Here is a 14,846-nt window from a genome sequence, read left to right on the forward strand (position 1 = left end):
AGACAAAACTACTATACTAAACTCTCTTTCAGCTGCACTCAAGTAGTTTGTAAAGGTCTTGGTAAACCTGCATCAAATGAACAGAGGCAAACTTCCTCCTTGAAGTTATGTTGTTTGAGACATTCATACTGTTGTAGAAACCCCATGTGTCACCAGCTCAGGGAAGGGAATGTCCTCTGTATGGGAGAGAGGTGCACAGGAAGACTACCAGTGAAGAAACTGGAATGGAAGGTGCACCTCAAAAGAGTATCAGATGTGCTCTGCCCATAGAATCAGAGTTAGCCTGAAGTAAACCCCTAAAAGGCACATGGCTGCATGGCTGTTGGAGTCTCAACACCACATATTTCACATAATAAATCTTTTTGGACTTCACTACTTTCTCATGTAGACTTGGGGGTATACTTCCATCACTAGGCACTCTTGAAAAAGCCAAATTTTTCATGCATCTGTTTACATAAACTGCCAACCAGTCTGTGCATGTTTCACCTGATAGTGATTTGACAGTTTTGCAGAAAATCTGTAAACCAAATCTGAAAGTCAAAGCCCGTGCAGCAGGTGGAACATGAAAAGTTATTCCCTTTGAATAATCCCAGATATTTAACTCATGTTTCCGCAAAATAGGTCAGACAGCAATCTGTGTGGTAAAAGAATATTGTCATGTGGAAAAAACAAACAAATAAACAAACAAAAAAATGTTGCTGCCAGCAAATTTTGTTTTAGAAATATTATGATTCACAGTGATACCATTGTGAGGACAGAGCCAGCTATAGGCACAGCAAAAGTGGTAGTGACCTAGGGAGCAAGAGGATCTCAGTAAATGATACCCATTATTAACAAATTCTTCACCAGTAGCTAAACTTAATGGGGCTCAATAGAAGAGAAAGCATTTGAGAGAGTTCAAGGAGAAGGTTCTAGTACAGATTCTTATGAATTTCTAATGAATTTTTAAAATGCTGGCAGAAAGGGGAATCAGATTGCCACAATGTGGTAAACTGGGTCAGCGATGTAATCTACACCAAAAATAAAACACAAAATTTAAAAAGATGACACGAGTTTGATGTACATCACTGTTCCATACATTGTTAGGAAGCTTTGGGAAACTGTGGAATAGAGAGTTTCCTTAAGCTTGTTCACCCTTGAAAGAAAATTCAGCAAATTTTAACTGTAGCTGTTGTACCTTGCTGTGAAGACACACTCTGAGATGTCATCAGAATAGCAAAGAGGCCTTTTAAACTCATTCTTAATGACAGGACATACTGATTGCTTATTGCTTTCTATTATAACAGAGAGGACCACATACAGAGAAAGCAGAGTATATAGAGATGGCAAAAACTATATATAATTCTAGCTTTATTTTGTTTTAAATGTTTACCTTTAAACACTGACAAGTGATACAGCATTAACAAAAGCCTCTGTTTTGGTTTAGAGAAGGCATGTGATTAGCAATCTAAGTGTTAAAAGTATTTTAGAAGCTTAATGGATCCATGGAAAAAACTACAAACTATTAAAATACTGGATTATTTAAATAGTAGTATTCCAATATCAGCTGCTCTGTGACAGTGATGATGTCTGAATTAATACTAATTTATAAGCAGAGACCTGTTTTATGTGAATTTAAATGCACTGTATTTAGTTGCAAAGTGAACGTCTCTTATAGTAACATTGCAAAATCCCTAATCAGTTTGCTATAATATGGCCAATTTACAGTTTCTATAACCTAAATCATGTCTCAGTGATTTAGCAAGTGTTTAAACTAAACATTAAATTAAACACATAAGAGTTAAAAAAGAAATGTTCACCTCAGATGTGACCTAACTAATCAGTGATTTTGTACTAATATTTTGAAATTAGATTTATTTTCTTGTTTTCAATTTTAGTATTAATTAATTATTTATTAAATAGTCTGTAGGTATTTGTTTATGAAGAATGTAATTAATAATTAAGGTAATGAACTAAATCAATTCAGAGATACCTTTCATGCTATTACATTAAGAAAAACATATACATCTTGTTTCCTTAGTTTAGTATGCCTAATTGGTGTATGATGAGTTCACATGGTATTTTGAATGAGATCTCAGGTTGGGGGAGCAAGCTGGGGAGCTAGCTGCAGGTAGAATATTCTTTTTGGTATGGTGGCATCTGTAAAGCTATAGTCTTTAGCCAGAATGTCTGAGATCATGAAAATCAGACTAATGTGATGAATGGAGTTGATTTCAATTGACTGTAGTATGCAATCCAGCCCACACAGAGAAAGACATGAATAAGAATTTAATCTTAAATGACAGATGAAGCATTTGCTCAGCTTCAAAGAGGTAATGACGAAGGTGGTTAAGGGTATTGTCAATTCCTGTAAGCTAGTTAGATATAGTCCAAAACAGGGAGTGGGGGGAACACCAGACAATTTGATAGAGGTTTGCTACTATATGGCCTGAAACTAATAGGATGTTGTTCTGTAACATAAAACCCATCCAGAATGTCTTCAGAGAGCTATAGAATTAAGCGTGGAAATAGAAAAAAAAAAATAGTAACACATTTTAAATAGATTTTAAGCAGCAATTGAATTCAGAAGGGCAAGTGTTTTCTAATAAGCACTGCATATTCTCTTCAAAGACCAGTTATTATCTTGCAGTGTTATTTCCCAATTCAAGTTCACTTCGATGTTAAAACAAGTTTGTGCTACATATCTGCATGTATATCTAGTAATTTTTCTTTCCATTGTGTCTTTTCTGATGAAAGATCTCAAAACTAGGAAATTAGAAGTATGTTCTGGTTCCTCTGACACAGGGATGAGATGGGAGAAGATAGGAGGAGAAGAGAATTTATTTATATTTTTTTTAAATAAATATATACATCTTAAGCTGTTCCACAAAGACTGGGCTTCTAAGAATTGTGTAGGGGATTTAACAAGACACACACAATTAAATTAAAAATTGGATGCAAGAGATGTTTAGCCTTGTGCAGACATATGTGAGATTAATGTCCATGTGAGATTAATGTAATGAAATTGCAAAGACAATCTTCCGTCCCTTTTGAAGTGAGCACATGTTGTTCTAACCTGGAATTCCTCAAAACACACATGAAAATATTCTGGCTGTCTCTTGTCTGATAGGCTGGTTGTATCCAGCTTATGAAGTATAACTACCCCAAGGTCAGTCATGAGAAGCTACAGCAAGAGTGGTCCTCAAAGCAGAGGGGCTCAAGGGATGGAAATGTATTGCTGCAAATAATGGTCAGTGGTGTGCATATGGTACATATTCATGTGAGGTAGGTTTTAGGTATGGTTTTTTTTTGGTTCTTGTATCTGTGAAACTAAGGATCAAGAAATGGGATCCAGATACATCAATAGCACCTCTTCTGTTTGTTTTTCAGGAAAATAAAGGAAAGTTTGGAGTGCTTTCCCGTTAAGCTCAATAACTTGATCCACACACTTGCACAGATGTCAGTGACAGGCTCTGCAAAGCCTCCAGCTCCAGAGACTGTCCCCCAGGAATGGATGATGCTGAACACAGAGAAGTCAATTGCAAGAGCCACCATTTTGGGGTTCAACAAAAAGTCTGACTCCGTATGTGTTGTATTTTTCACTTGATCTTCAATGACTCTTTTGTGAGCTTATATACTCTTCCTCCTCTTTTATATAAGATGTGCTTTTGCCACATTGAAAGGATCACAGCAGTGCCAATGAGGTAGCAGAGAGAAAGAACACCAGGCAGACGGCTATTAGCAGGGAGCCATTAAGGAGAAAAGTTCCTGACCTGTAGTGAAAAATAAATCAAGAGCTAATTAAAGCATCCAGGAGGAAAGCATGGCACAAAATTAGGAAGCCTAATAGAAATTGGAGACTGTTATATAATGGTTTAATGGTGCATTATTAGTTTTCACGCACTACAGTGATCTTTCAGTTGTATGCTATCCAGGCAAGTTCCTCCTGTGTAGCAAAGACTATAAATTACTAACTGAATTCTGTGGCACTTGGCACTACATTAAAGAAAGGTTTTCTTTGTAAAAATCACCCTATATTTTCACTTGTACATTTTTATTTTTATTTTTTAAAATTTCCTCTCTGATCATTTCTTTTTTCTGCGTCTCCTTTTTCCCCCATACAGCTATATCTAGTCCAGGTGGTGCAAACCTGCAATGTGGTCACTTTTGTGGAGAAATCATTTGACCAGTTCTCAAAACTTCACAGCCATCTCCAGAAGCAGTTTCCATCAGAGGCACTCCCAGAGTAAGGCAGCATATTAGTGAATGTTAAATGGTTCTCTCTGTGCAGAGATAAAAATGTGAGAAAATGTATGGCAGACATATTTTTAGAAACACAAAGGCAATGAGACATATTCTATCAACCTTTCTGTTCAGGCTAGAAGAAACTGAATCATAGACCATTGTGACAGTCCAACTTTTATATATTTTATTCATCCTTTATAATGGGAATAGAAGAGGGGAACAGTTTGAGCCTGACAGATATTTCTGAAATCAAAGGGTAAATGGTATTGACTTCATTAAAGGCATGATAGAGTCTTTAATTGTTTTTATTTTCTGCATGATGCTTGTCAAAATATTGTGCAAAATCAGTATATTAAAACAATGTAGGAATGTTCGCACTGGCTCCAAACAAAAACAAGACAATCTCTGATACTGACAGGCATGATCAACATTTTTACAAAAAGATGCACATACTTCTCAGCTGAGAAATACTCAGTAACCTTCCTTGCTCTCCCAGTCCTTTAAAACAATACCTTATGCCTTGCATCAATCAATAATAATAGTTAATAAGTCTTGAAAAATAAGCCATCATTAGTTGCAATAATTCTGACTATTCCTTTTTATCAATGTACATGTTCATTCCTGCTTTGAATATCCTGAAGCGTACATCTTTATAGCTTCATATTTCTGTCTTACGTGAAACAGCTTTACTTTGTATAATAATTTTCCATGGCTTTGGTAATATAAGTAGAGTAATATATTCTACAGATATCATATGCTTTGTATTTTATATGCTATTGAGAAGAAAATACTAAACAGTCATACTGGCTTGCCTAATACAAGCACCTCTTCAAGCTCAATCTACAATAAAGCAAAAAGCTGACCATAAAGATAAACATTTTACCTGAACCAAGATGATATTCCAGTGATACACTTGAAAGATAGAAAGGTCTTCGATGTTTGACCTGAGATAAATAGCTGCAATTAACATGATTTTGACTTACAAAATAAAATCGATGCATTTCAGTCTAATTTGGTATTTCCTTGAGTTTGTGAGATTTATTCAGTTAAATGGCTTTAGATTGGTTAATTCTAGAGAATCTTTCCCATAACTGAGGGAGTTTGGCTCCAGTTTGACTCATTATGACTGTCCACATGAGCTGGTTGCAGCAGTTGGTCAGAATTGGAATTTCACTGAACACCTAAAGTGCTTGAATCATTGTCTTGATTTGGAGCCATTTGCATGCAAACTATTAGTTTGCAGAATAAAATATTCAAGTGGCTATTTATGACTTGTTTGGTTTGTTTTGGTTCCTTTCTTTTTTCTTTTTTTTTCAGTGAAGACACCCCTTGAAGGAAAATATATTCCTTTCTAGAAGTGTACAGACCTCAGAAATCCTGTAGTGAATTTCAAAACCAGCACTAGCTATTTTTCACTAAATCTACCTTTATTAAAATAACTTATAATATTTTTAATACAAATGAGAGTTCAGGACTCACAGGAGGTTAATCTACATATACTGAGGCTTTCAGAAGTTTATTGCCAAAACTCTGTCCCAGCAGTAACCTATCACTCTATGATCTTTCCTCAAGACTGTGTTAAAGTAATTCATTTTATGATGTTTCTCTATATGAATGTTCATATGCTAACATCTTGATTATTTTTTTTTTTTAATTTTAATGTAGCTTTGTCATTTGGAGGCTTCTAGTGCAGCCCAGAGAGTAAAAACTAAGCTATTTCTGTATGTGAAGTTCTCACTGGAACTGCTATACCATATCACACCATTAGTCTGTGTGATGCAGGCCTCTAGCACTGGCCAATACCAGAAGCATCAAAGGAAGGCAAAAAGCTTGCTTCATATTGTTGTCACAAGAAACTAAAGACAGAAGCTCAGAGTTCTCAGCATGTAAAATTTTGCTATTGCATGTAAACTTTCATCCCATATTTATAATTCAAAGTACAGCTTCCCCAAACAAGCCCTTGCACCCTGGCATCTTCTCTCTTATTTGATTTTAGACAAAGTATTAACTGTGGTTGGTTGTTTTTTTGTTTTGTTGTTGTTGTTGTCGTCGTCTGTTGTTGTGTTGTTGTGTTGTTGTTGTTGTGTGTGTGTTTTGTTTTTTGTTTTTTTAACCAAAAGTCTTTTCACTCAACAAAGCATTTAAGTGAAATAGTTTATACATGGAAATGTTCTTCAAACTAATTGGTAGCAAATGGGATCTGGTACCCAGGATGTGTGTAAATGGCCCAAGTTTATGTTTTTCTGATCTCTTTAAACTAGATGCAAAGCTCAAAATCAACTTGGAAGCTTAACCTTTTCTAACACAAGCATGTTCACAAGTGCAAACTCCGTTTCAGCCACAGGCACAATTCAGCAAAAGCATGAAGTCACTTTAAAGAACTGTTCAGTTCTACTACAAGGTTCATATTGTCCTTCACTGCAGCAGAGAGTTATGGGTGCCATCAATCATCTGTCTCTGAAGTTACAGATAATGCATGTATCTGTCCTCAGTTTGGCCACTGTGCTTAGGATGCATTTTCTGAGGGCCAACATTTTACAGAGTCCTTTCTTTGTGTTATGCAGCCTCATTTATTTTGTGCTGCTTCCAAACAGATCCTCCCTACCATCTCTTGAAAGAAGTCCTTTTTGTGCCCTAGAGAAGCCCAAAACATTCACAGCCTGTCTATATATGTCAAACGACCTGGGTTCTAATTTTATGTGTACAGCTCATATATGTCATGATTCTGGGTCATGTCACATCCCCTACTACTCTAATTTCTTCAGGCAAGAATTGCCTCTCAGTGTTCATTTTTACAGTGCCTAACTGAGCCCTGATCTTCCCATGATACAGGCAAAAATAATCAAAAGGCTATGCAATATGCTGCTATCATCCTGACTCTTTGCCATTTTAATTGCAGACTAAGTTATACCAGTGTTAAGTTCTTCCTCAGAAGTATTACACAAGATAGCTAAAGACCTGTCCTCTTGTAAAGAATTACAATATCCTTATTAATCAGTATTCTCTTCATAAAAGGCCTTCTGCTAAAAAACAAGCTTAAAAGCAAACAAACAAAAAACATCTAATTACAGTTCATGAAATCTAATTACCTTGAATCTCTTGGTAACAAAAACTGTAGCTTAATTGTCTTTGGTCATTTTATCTTCACTAGGTGAGGCTGCTGTGCTATTTTTACAGCTGGGTGGTTTGCAATGCTGGCCAGTGTTCCTCTCTGGGGATGGGAATCCACTGCTCCATGTGTTGCTATTTGGCTGGCTTTTGAAAAGCTGATGACATCTTATCACTGAGCTGTGGAATTGGGTAAAACCTATTCAAAGTAGGATCTGACCAGCTGTCTTTCAAAAGGCTGGGCAAGTGTCTATTTTCAGTGTATTTTGAGAGCTAGCTGGCTTTTTAGTAATTTGTCTGGAGCCTTCAGATATCTCTTCAGGTCTGCTGCATAAACCAGGTTGTATCAGGAAAAAGAGGTTTGTAAACAATACATGGTTAAGTGTTTGCAGTGGTGATGTAACATGAAATATGACCAGATCAATATTTCTGCTACCCTGTATTATATAGATCAGTGGACATAAAGTATAATACTAGTTTAGCAATATTAGTAATCTATATCATAAAACCCATTACATGCAATTCAGCATAGGTGGATTTTCCAATGATCCTTCAACCTGACAGAAATAGTCCTTGTCAGGGCAAAGTTAATGTAAATTGATTATGTGTATTGTTAAAAATCTCACTTTTTGACTGATCTAATATGTTATATCTAAAACACTAAGATGATTCAAGTGAAAAAAATAGCAGATTTTGACATTTTAATTCACCATAGCATTTGAAAATTGATATAAAACCATCCTGTGCCAATATGTTTTATTTAGTAAGTGAAATACATCTTAATACAAAATATACAGAACATTGCTATTACTGTTGTTATTGCTTTTGTTGGGATTGATTTTCTAATTGTGATGATAGTTTGTTTTCATATATTATTTTTGTTATAGTAGTGCGTGAAGTTGCATTCAGGCTCAGGGGCCTAGTCTGAAAAACTTATCTACACTCTAAATAGCTAAGGTTAAACAAACAAACAAAAAAAAGCATTGGTATATTCATAAAATGTCACATTGTTGCTGTAAGGTTTTGGCATTCATTATTGTATGGCAAGGCTTTGTATAGTATGAGCCTTGGTCTGAGATCAGATCTGTTGTGCTATGTACTATGCAAAAAAATGGAGAGGGTAATGTTTTCCTACAATCATAAAGGACCAATTTTTAGAGGTATTTAGATACCCTAAAATGCAGATAAGTGCCTTTTAAGGTTTTTAACTTGTATATATGTATATGTGTGTGTGTAACATAAATGTAATGATTTAGACAGGAAAAAAAAGGGTACAGTATGAAACAGAATATTAGCAAATTATTATCAGAAAAGAACCAGAAGCAGAGAGTAAACAATCCTATGTAAACTACCCATCTCTTCACCTGCCAGCAAAACATTTTAGAAAGAGTTAATGTTCTGTTAAGTAGACCTGGAAATGTTTTCAGCAAATACAGTACAAGAGTAATAATTACAAATACTCTTCTCTTGCAGGTTTCCCCACACATGGCATATACCTTTTGCAGATCTTGAACATAAAAGAGTGAAGGATTTGAATCTCTATCTGAAGCAGCTATTAAGTGGATCCATCAAAATGGCAAATGTGAGCATTTCCGGTATTTATTTTATTTGCACATGACTTTTAGTAGCATAGTACCAAAAGAATCAGGAAGCTTTCCACTGCCTGGTCTGAAAAACTAAATGCCATAAATGACACTTCTGATGCACCCATTTTAAGGTGGATCCATTGTAGCATTCATCAGAGCTTAAGACAAAGGCAAGAATGGCTGAAAAATAGTTTATTAGACCTGTCAGGGTGTTATTCAAAATAACTTCTCTTCCTTTGCTGCCATCCAAAAGTAGTAATTCACTGTATTTTTGACAGTAAGGAGTGGGTTCTGAGGAATGTAATGTCTAAAAAAAGGAGTAAATTTTGAAATATTGAAAAGTTCGATTTTGACAGTTACTAAATGAAAAGTCCCGTTTTTTCAGCACAGAGCTACCTCTTCATTTCAAAATTTAAGTAATGTGTAGAAGAAACTTTTGCAAACAAAGCAAAATCAGAATATTTCATTATCAGAGTGATATATTGTGTCCATTCAAACTGACAGGTTTTTATTCATCGTTTTCTAAGATTTGGTGTTTTCCTCCTATTTCAAAATGGACAGTCACAATAGTAACAAAAACTGACTCTTCACTGTCTGGCCCAGGACAAAGCCTTATGCACCTCAACATTGCGAAACACCAGGCTAACGGCATCTAGGAAGCCTTTTGCATCCTGGGAGCATGTTAAATTATGCTGCATAACTTCATAAGTTGAATGATCAATTACTGGGTCTGAGAAAAAGAAGTGTCTTCCTGTGAGCAGCAATAGACAGGAAAGGTGTTGGATGGACAGGAAAGATTGGACCCTATGGTTATATGGAGTTTAATAAATTCAAGGGAGCTGGGGCATGATCTCCTACATTGTTTCTGCTGTTTCACTGGTAGCACATTCTTTAGCAGAGCCTGGGCTTCTGCCAAATGGGCCTTGTCATGTCCCATTGCCTCAGGGCTATAGCACAAACTCAGGCTGTTTTGGTTTAATAATGTCAACAGTCTAGGGTGCCAAAAGAGGGATATGATGGGATATTTTTTCTTCAAAATTTCAAACATCTTGCAAGAGGAGAAAAATGTTTACTGCCTACCTTTATAACTTTCCCAGCTGTGATTACATAGCAGAGATTAAAGAGAAAACTGTCCATACATAAACCAAACAGGAGTTTACTTATTACTATTAATAAAAATTATGTGCCAAGTTGAAATTGAGAAGATTTCCAGTGATAGATTATATGTGTGTCACAGAGTTGCACTTAATTTAACATGGACAGCTGACTTGTGCTTGGCTCTCCTGACTGACCTTGCAAAATAAACTCTACAGGTTGAGGTTAATTGTTGTGTAAACTCTGTCACTCAAGGTAGAGTCACGGGTTTGTTTTACATTAGCACCTTTTGGTCACAGCAGAGGAAAAACTGATATAAGCCAGCGACCTAGAAATGAAGAGCTCTCTATCTTCAGCTGTTCTCTGGGCTTCTGTAAGGTACATGAATTTTCAATCTAGGCCAAGCATTGCTGTGTTGAAGTCTAATCTATGGTTGAAAAATCAGACTGTTTAAAGTCCTGGGATGGTAATAAAAACACTTTCTAACCACACACAGCTCTCCTCTCCCTCCTGCTCTATGGTCTGTGAACATAGAATCATAGAATAGAATCATAGAATATCCTGAGTTGGAAGGGACCCTTAAGGATCATCAAGTCCAACTCTTGACACCGCACAGGTCTACCCAAAAGTTCAGACTATGTGACTAAGTGCACAGTCCAATCTCTTCTTAAATTCAGACAGGCTCGGTGCAGTGACCACTTCCCTGGGGAGCCTGTTCCAGTGTGCAACCACCCTCTCTGTGAAGAACCCCCTCCTGATGTCAAGCCTAAATTTCCCCTGCCTCAGCTTAACCCCGTTCCCATGGGTCCTGTCACTGGTGTTAATGGAGAAAAGGTCTCTTGCCTCTCGACACCCCCTTACGAGGAAGTTGTAGACTGTGATGAGGTCTCCCCTCAGCCTCCTCTTCTCCAGGCTGAACAGGCCCAGTGACCTCAGCCGTTCTTCGTACGTCTTCCCCTCCAGGCCTCTCACCATCTTCGTAGCCCTCCTCTGGACACTCTCCAACAGTTTCATGTCCTTTTTATACTGTGGTGCCCAGAACTGCACACAGTACTCGAGGTGAGGCCGCACCAGCGCAGAGTAGAGCGGGACAATCACCTCCCTTGACCTACTAGCGATGCCGTGCTTGATGCACCCCAGGACACGGTTGGCCCTCCTGGCTGCCAGGGCACACTGCTGGCTCATATTCAACTTGCTGTCTACCACGACCCCCAGATCCCTCTCTTCTAGGCTGCTCTCCAGCGTCTCATCGCCCAGTCTGTACGTGCAGCCAGGGTTTCCCCGTCCCAGGTGCAGGACCCGGCACTTGCTCTTATTGAACTTCATGCGGTTGGTGATTGCCCAGCTCTCCAACCTATCCAGATCCCTCTGCAAGGCCTTTCCACCCTCATTCGAGTCCACAACTCCTCCAAGTTTGGTGTCATCAGCAAACTTGCTCAAAATACCTTCTATTCCTACATCCAGATCGTTTATAAAAATATTGAAAAGTACCAGCCCTAAAATGGAGCCTTGAGGGACCCCACTGGTGACCGCCCGCCAGCCTGACGCAGCCCCATTTACCATAACCCTTTGGGCCCTGCCCGTTAGCCAATTGCTCACCCATCGTATGATGTTTTTATTTAGCTGTATGGTGGACATTTTGTCCAGTAGGATCCTATGGGAAACCGTGTCAAAAGCCTTGCTGAAGTCCAAAAAAATCACATCAGCTGGTTTCCCTTGGTCCACCATACGGGTGATCTTATCATAAAAGGAAATCAGGTTAGTTAGGCAGGACCTACCCTTCACAAACCCATGCTGGCTGGGACCAATGACCGCTTTGTCCCCCAGGTGGGCCTCAATAAGTTCGAGAACCATCTTCTCCATGATTTTACCAGGCACTGACGTGAGACTGACAGGCCTGTAATTGCTAGGGTCTTCTTTCTGACCCTTCTTGAAAATCGGCACAACATTTGCCAGCTTCCAGTCTACCGGGACCTCTCCAAATTCCCAGGATTGTTGAAAAATAATGGAGAGAGGTTCCGCGATGACGTCCGCCAGCTCTTTCAGCACCCGGGGATGAATCCCATCCGGACCCATGGACTTGTAGGGATCCAGGTGGAGTAGCAAATCCCGCACACGTTCAGGGTCGGCTGGGAGTTTGTCATCCCCACCGTCCCGGTCCTCCAGCTCAGGGCACCCTGGGTCCCGAAGCCCATCATCGGCATTGAAGACAGAGGCAAAGAAGGCGTTAAGCATCTCTGCTTTGCCTATGTCATTGTCTGTGAGGAGACCTTCCCTATCAAGGAGCGGCCCTATGTATTCTTTAGTTCTCCTTTTTCCATTCACATATCTAAAAAAACCCTTTTTATTTTCTCTCACAGACACAGCCAGCTTCAACTCTAGGTGTGCTTTGGCCACACGAACTTTCTCCCTACAAACACGAACAGCATCCCTGTATTCTTTCCATGACACCTGGCCCTCCTTCCAGTAGCGAAACACTCTCTGTTTCTGCCTAATCTCCATTAGAACATTCCTGGTCAGCCACGCTGGCCTCTTGCCCCGCCTGCCTGACTTGCGATATTTAGGAATTGCCTGATCTTGTGCTTCTAGGAGGCATCGCTTAAAGAATGACCAGCACTAGTGGACATCGAGGCCTTCAAGAGCAGTTTCCCAGGGGACCTTGCTGACTAGTTCCCTGAGCAGCCTGAAGTCCACTTTCCCCATATCTAGGGATGAGGTTTTGGTGGCACTTTTCCTTCTGTCACCGTAAATTTTGAACTCAACCACTTCATGGTCGCTATGACCAAGGCAGCCACCAATCACCACATCTCCCACCAGACCCTCTCTGTTTTCTAGCAACAGGTCTAGGAGGGCACCTTTCCTAGTTGGTTCCGTTAGCACCTGCACCAAGAAGTTATCATCTAGGTGCTTCATGAACCTCCTGGACTTGCTCGTGTCAGCCGTGTGGCACTCCCAGTTAACGTCTGGCAAGTTGAAGTCCCCCATAAGGACAAGGGGAGTTAATCTCGAGGCCTCTCTTAGTTCTGTAAAGAATAATTTATCGGCACTATCGTCCTGGCCAGGCGGTCTGTAATAGACTCCCACAACGACATCCCCTTTATTCGTTCATCCCTTGATCCTTACCCAGAGGCTCTCAACTTTGCCATTGCCGACCTGAAGTTCCACACAGTCCAGCCCCTGCTTCACATACATCGCCACCCCACCACCTCGCCTACCCTGCCTGTCCCTCCTGAAGAGCCTGTAACCATCTATCGCAACACCCCAGTCACAGGACTCATCCCACCAGGTTTCGCTTATGCCGATGATGTCGTAGTTGCGGGACTGGGCCAGGACTTCTAGCTCATCCATTTTATTCCTCATACTGCGTGCGTTCGTGTAGAAGCACTTCAGGTGCGTCTCCTTACACTCAGCACCTTGTGGATCTGACCGAAGGACCTCACTGGCACACAGCCCCTCTGATTCTAGCGTACCATCCCTTAGGTCTTCACCGGCGTGCCTAGTTTTAGCCCCTTCCCCCTTCGACTCTAGTTTAAAGCCCTATCTATCAGCCCTGCCAACTCCTGACCAAAGATCCTTACCCCTCTCCAAGAGAGGCGCATCCCATCCGGTGCCATCAGGCCCGGTGTAGCATAGACCTTCCCGTGATCAAAGAACCCAAAGTTCTGCCGGTCACACCAGTCTCGAAGCCACGAGTTTATGTGAACAGCACGCCTTTCAGCTTCGATCCCCCCTATCGGAAGGACAGAGGCAAACACCACCTGCGCCCCTGATCCTCTAAGTAGTCGCCCCAAATCCCTAAAGTCTCTTTTGATCGCCTTCGGACTTCTCGTTGCTACTTCATCGCTACCAGCCTGAAAGACCAGTAGCGGGTAGTAGTCAGTGGGCCGTACCAGGCGCCTGACTTTCTTGGCAAAGTCTCTCACCCGAGCCCCAGGGAGGCAACAGACTTCTCTGCGGGTTGGGTCCGGTCGGCATATCGGTCCCTCTGTCCCTTTCAGAAGGGAGCCCCCCATAACAATAGCCCTTCTTTCTTTTTTGAAGGATGATGTGGCAATGCGATGTGTGTCTAATACATCTAATAATCAGTCTAATAATCAGTCTAAGAACAGTCTAATAATTAGCCTGACCATGCTGCCTTGCAGTGGGCTTCCTAATTCCTTGCCTCCTCCCTTTACAGTCCTGCAGTGCACACCTGTGGAGATGGATAAGTTCTTCCAGTGTTGCTGCTGAGACACTAGGACACAACGATGAATAGGGTATTTGTAGGGAAATGTGAGCAGATCTGTTTGAGAGCATATGCTGGTGTGGCTCTAAACTGGTCCAGTGGGGGGTATGCAGACATGCTGGACTGTTCAGCTGCTAAAAACCATTCAAGTCTGGTACAGCCTCTACTGGTAAACCATGAGGAGGATAAAACAATTACATGCTTAAAACAATCATACAGCTACTTGTGTGCAGGACTTGGAGGGGGAACAATAGTAAATGGAGTAATGAGAAGATTGTTTCCATCTATAAAGTTCTGTTGCATGCTGGAAATCATCTTGCTAACCTTCATGCATCTGACTTGCAATTCTCAGTGATAACCTTTAAAATTATTGACACTCTGTAAACATTGAATTATTATTTTTACTTCAATATGCTTCTGTTGCTGGGAGATGTAAGAAATTTAGAAAACGCTGATGTATTCTGACCCACTTAGAACAAGGATACCAGTCAGTGGGTAATTTCCTTTGTACTCCCAGCTGAAGGCTTCTTTTTTACTTTTTCCCTTTTGACTCTTTCAAAAGTGTCATAATGTCTTCTTGATTTTACTCTGAGCAGAAAGCCAAGTTA

General features: G+C 40.0%; 1 protein-coding gene across 1 annotated transcript in view; it reads left to right on the top strand.

The window, feature by feature from the left end:
• The window catches only part of PIK3C2G (phosphatidylinositol-4-phosphate 3-kinase catalytic subunit type 2 gamma), a 209,369-nt gene that overhangs the window by 156,035 nt on the left and 38,488 nt on the right, over window positions 1-14,846 (top strand). The window contains 4 exon segments of the mRNA XM_032208221.1: window positions 3,370-3,562; window positions 4,104-4,264; window positions 4,454-4,480; window positions 8,806-8,914. Coding sequence (XP_032064112.1) covers window positions 3,370-3,562; window positions 4,104-4,264; window positions 4,454-4,480; window positions 8,806-8,914 — 490 coding nt within the window.

This window comes from Aythya fuligula, chromosome 1 (assembly GCF_009819795.1).
Source record: "Aythya fuligula isolate bAytFul2 chromosome 1, bAytFul2.pri, whole genome shotgun sequence".
NCBI lineage: Eukaryota > Metazoa > Chordata > Aves > Anseriformes > Anatidae > Aythya > Aythya fuligula.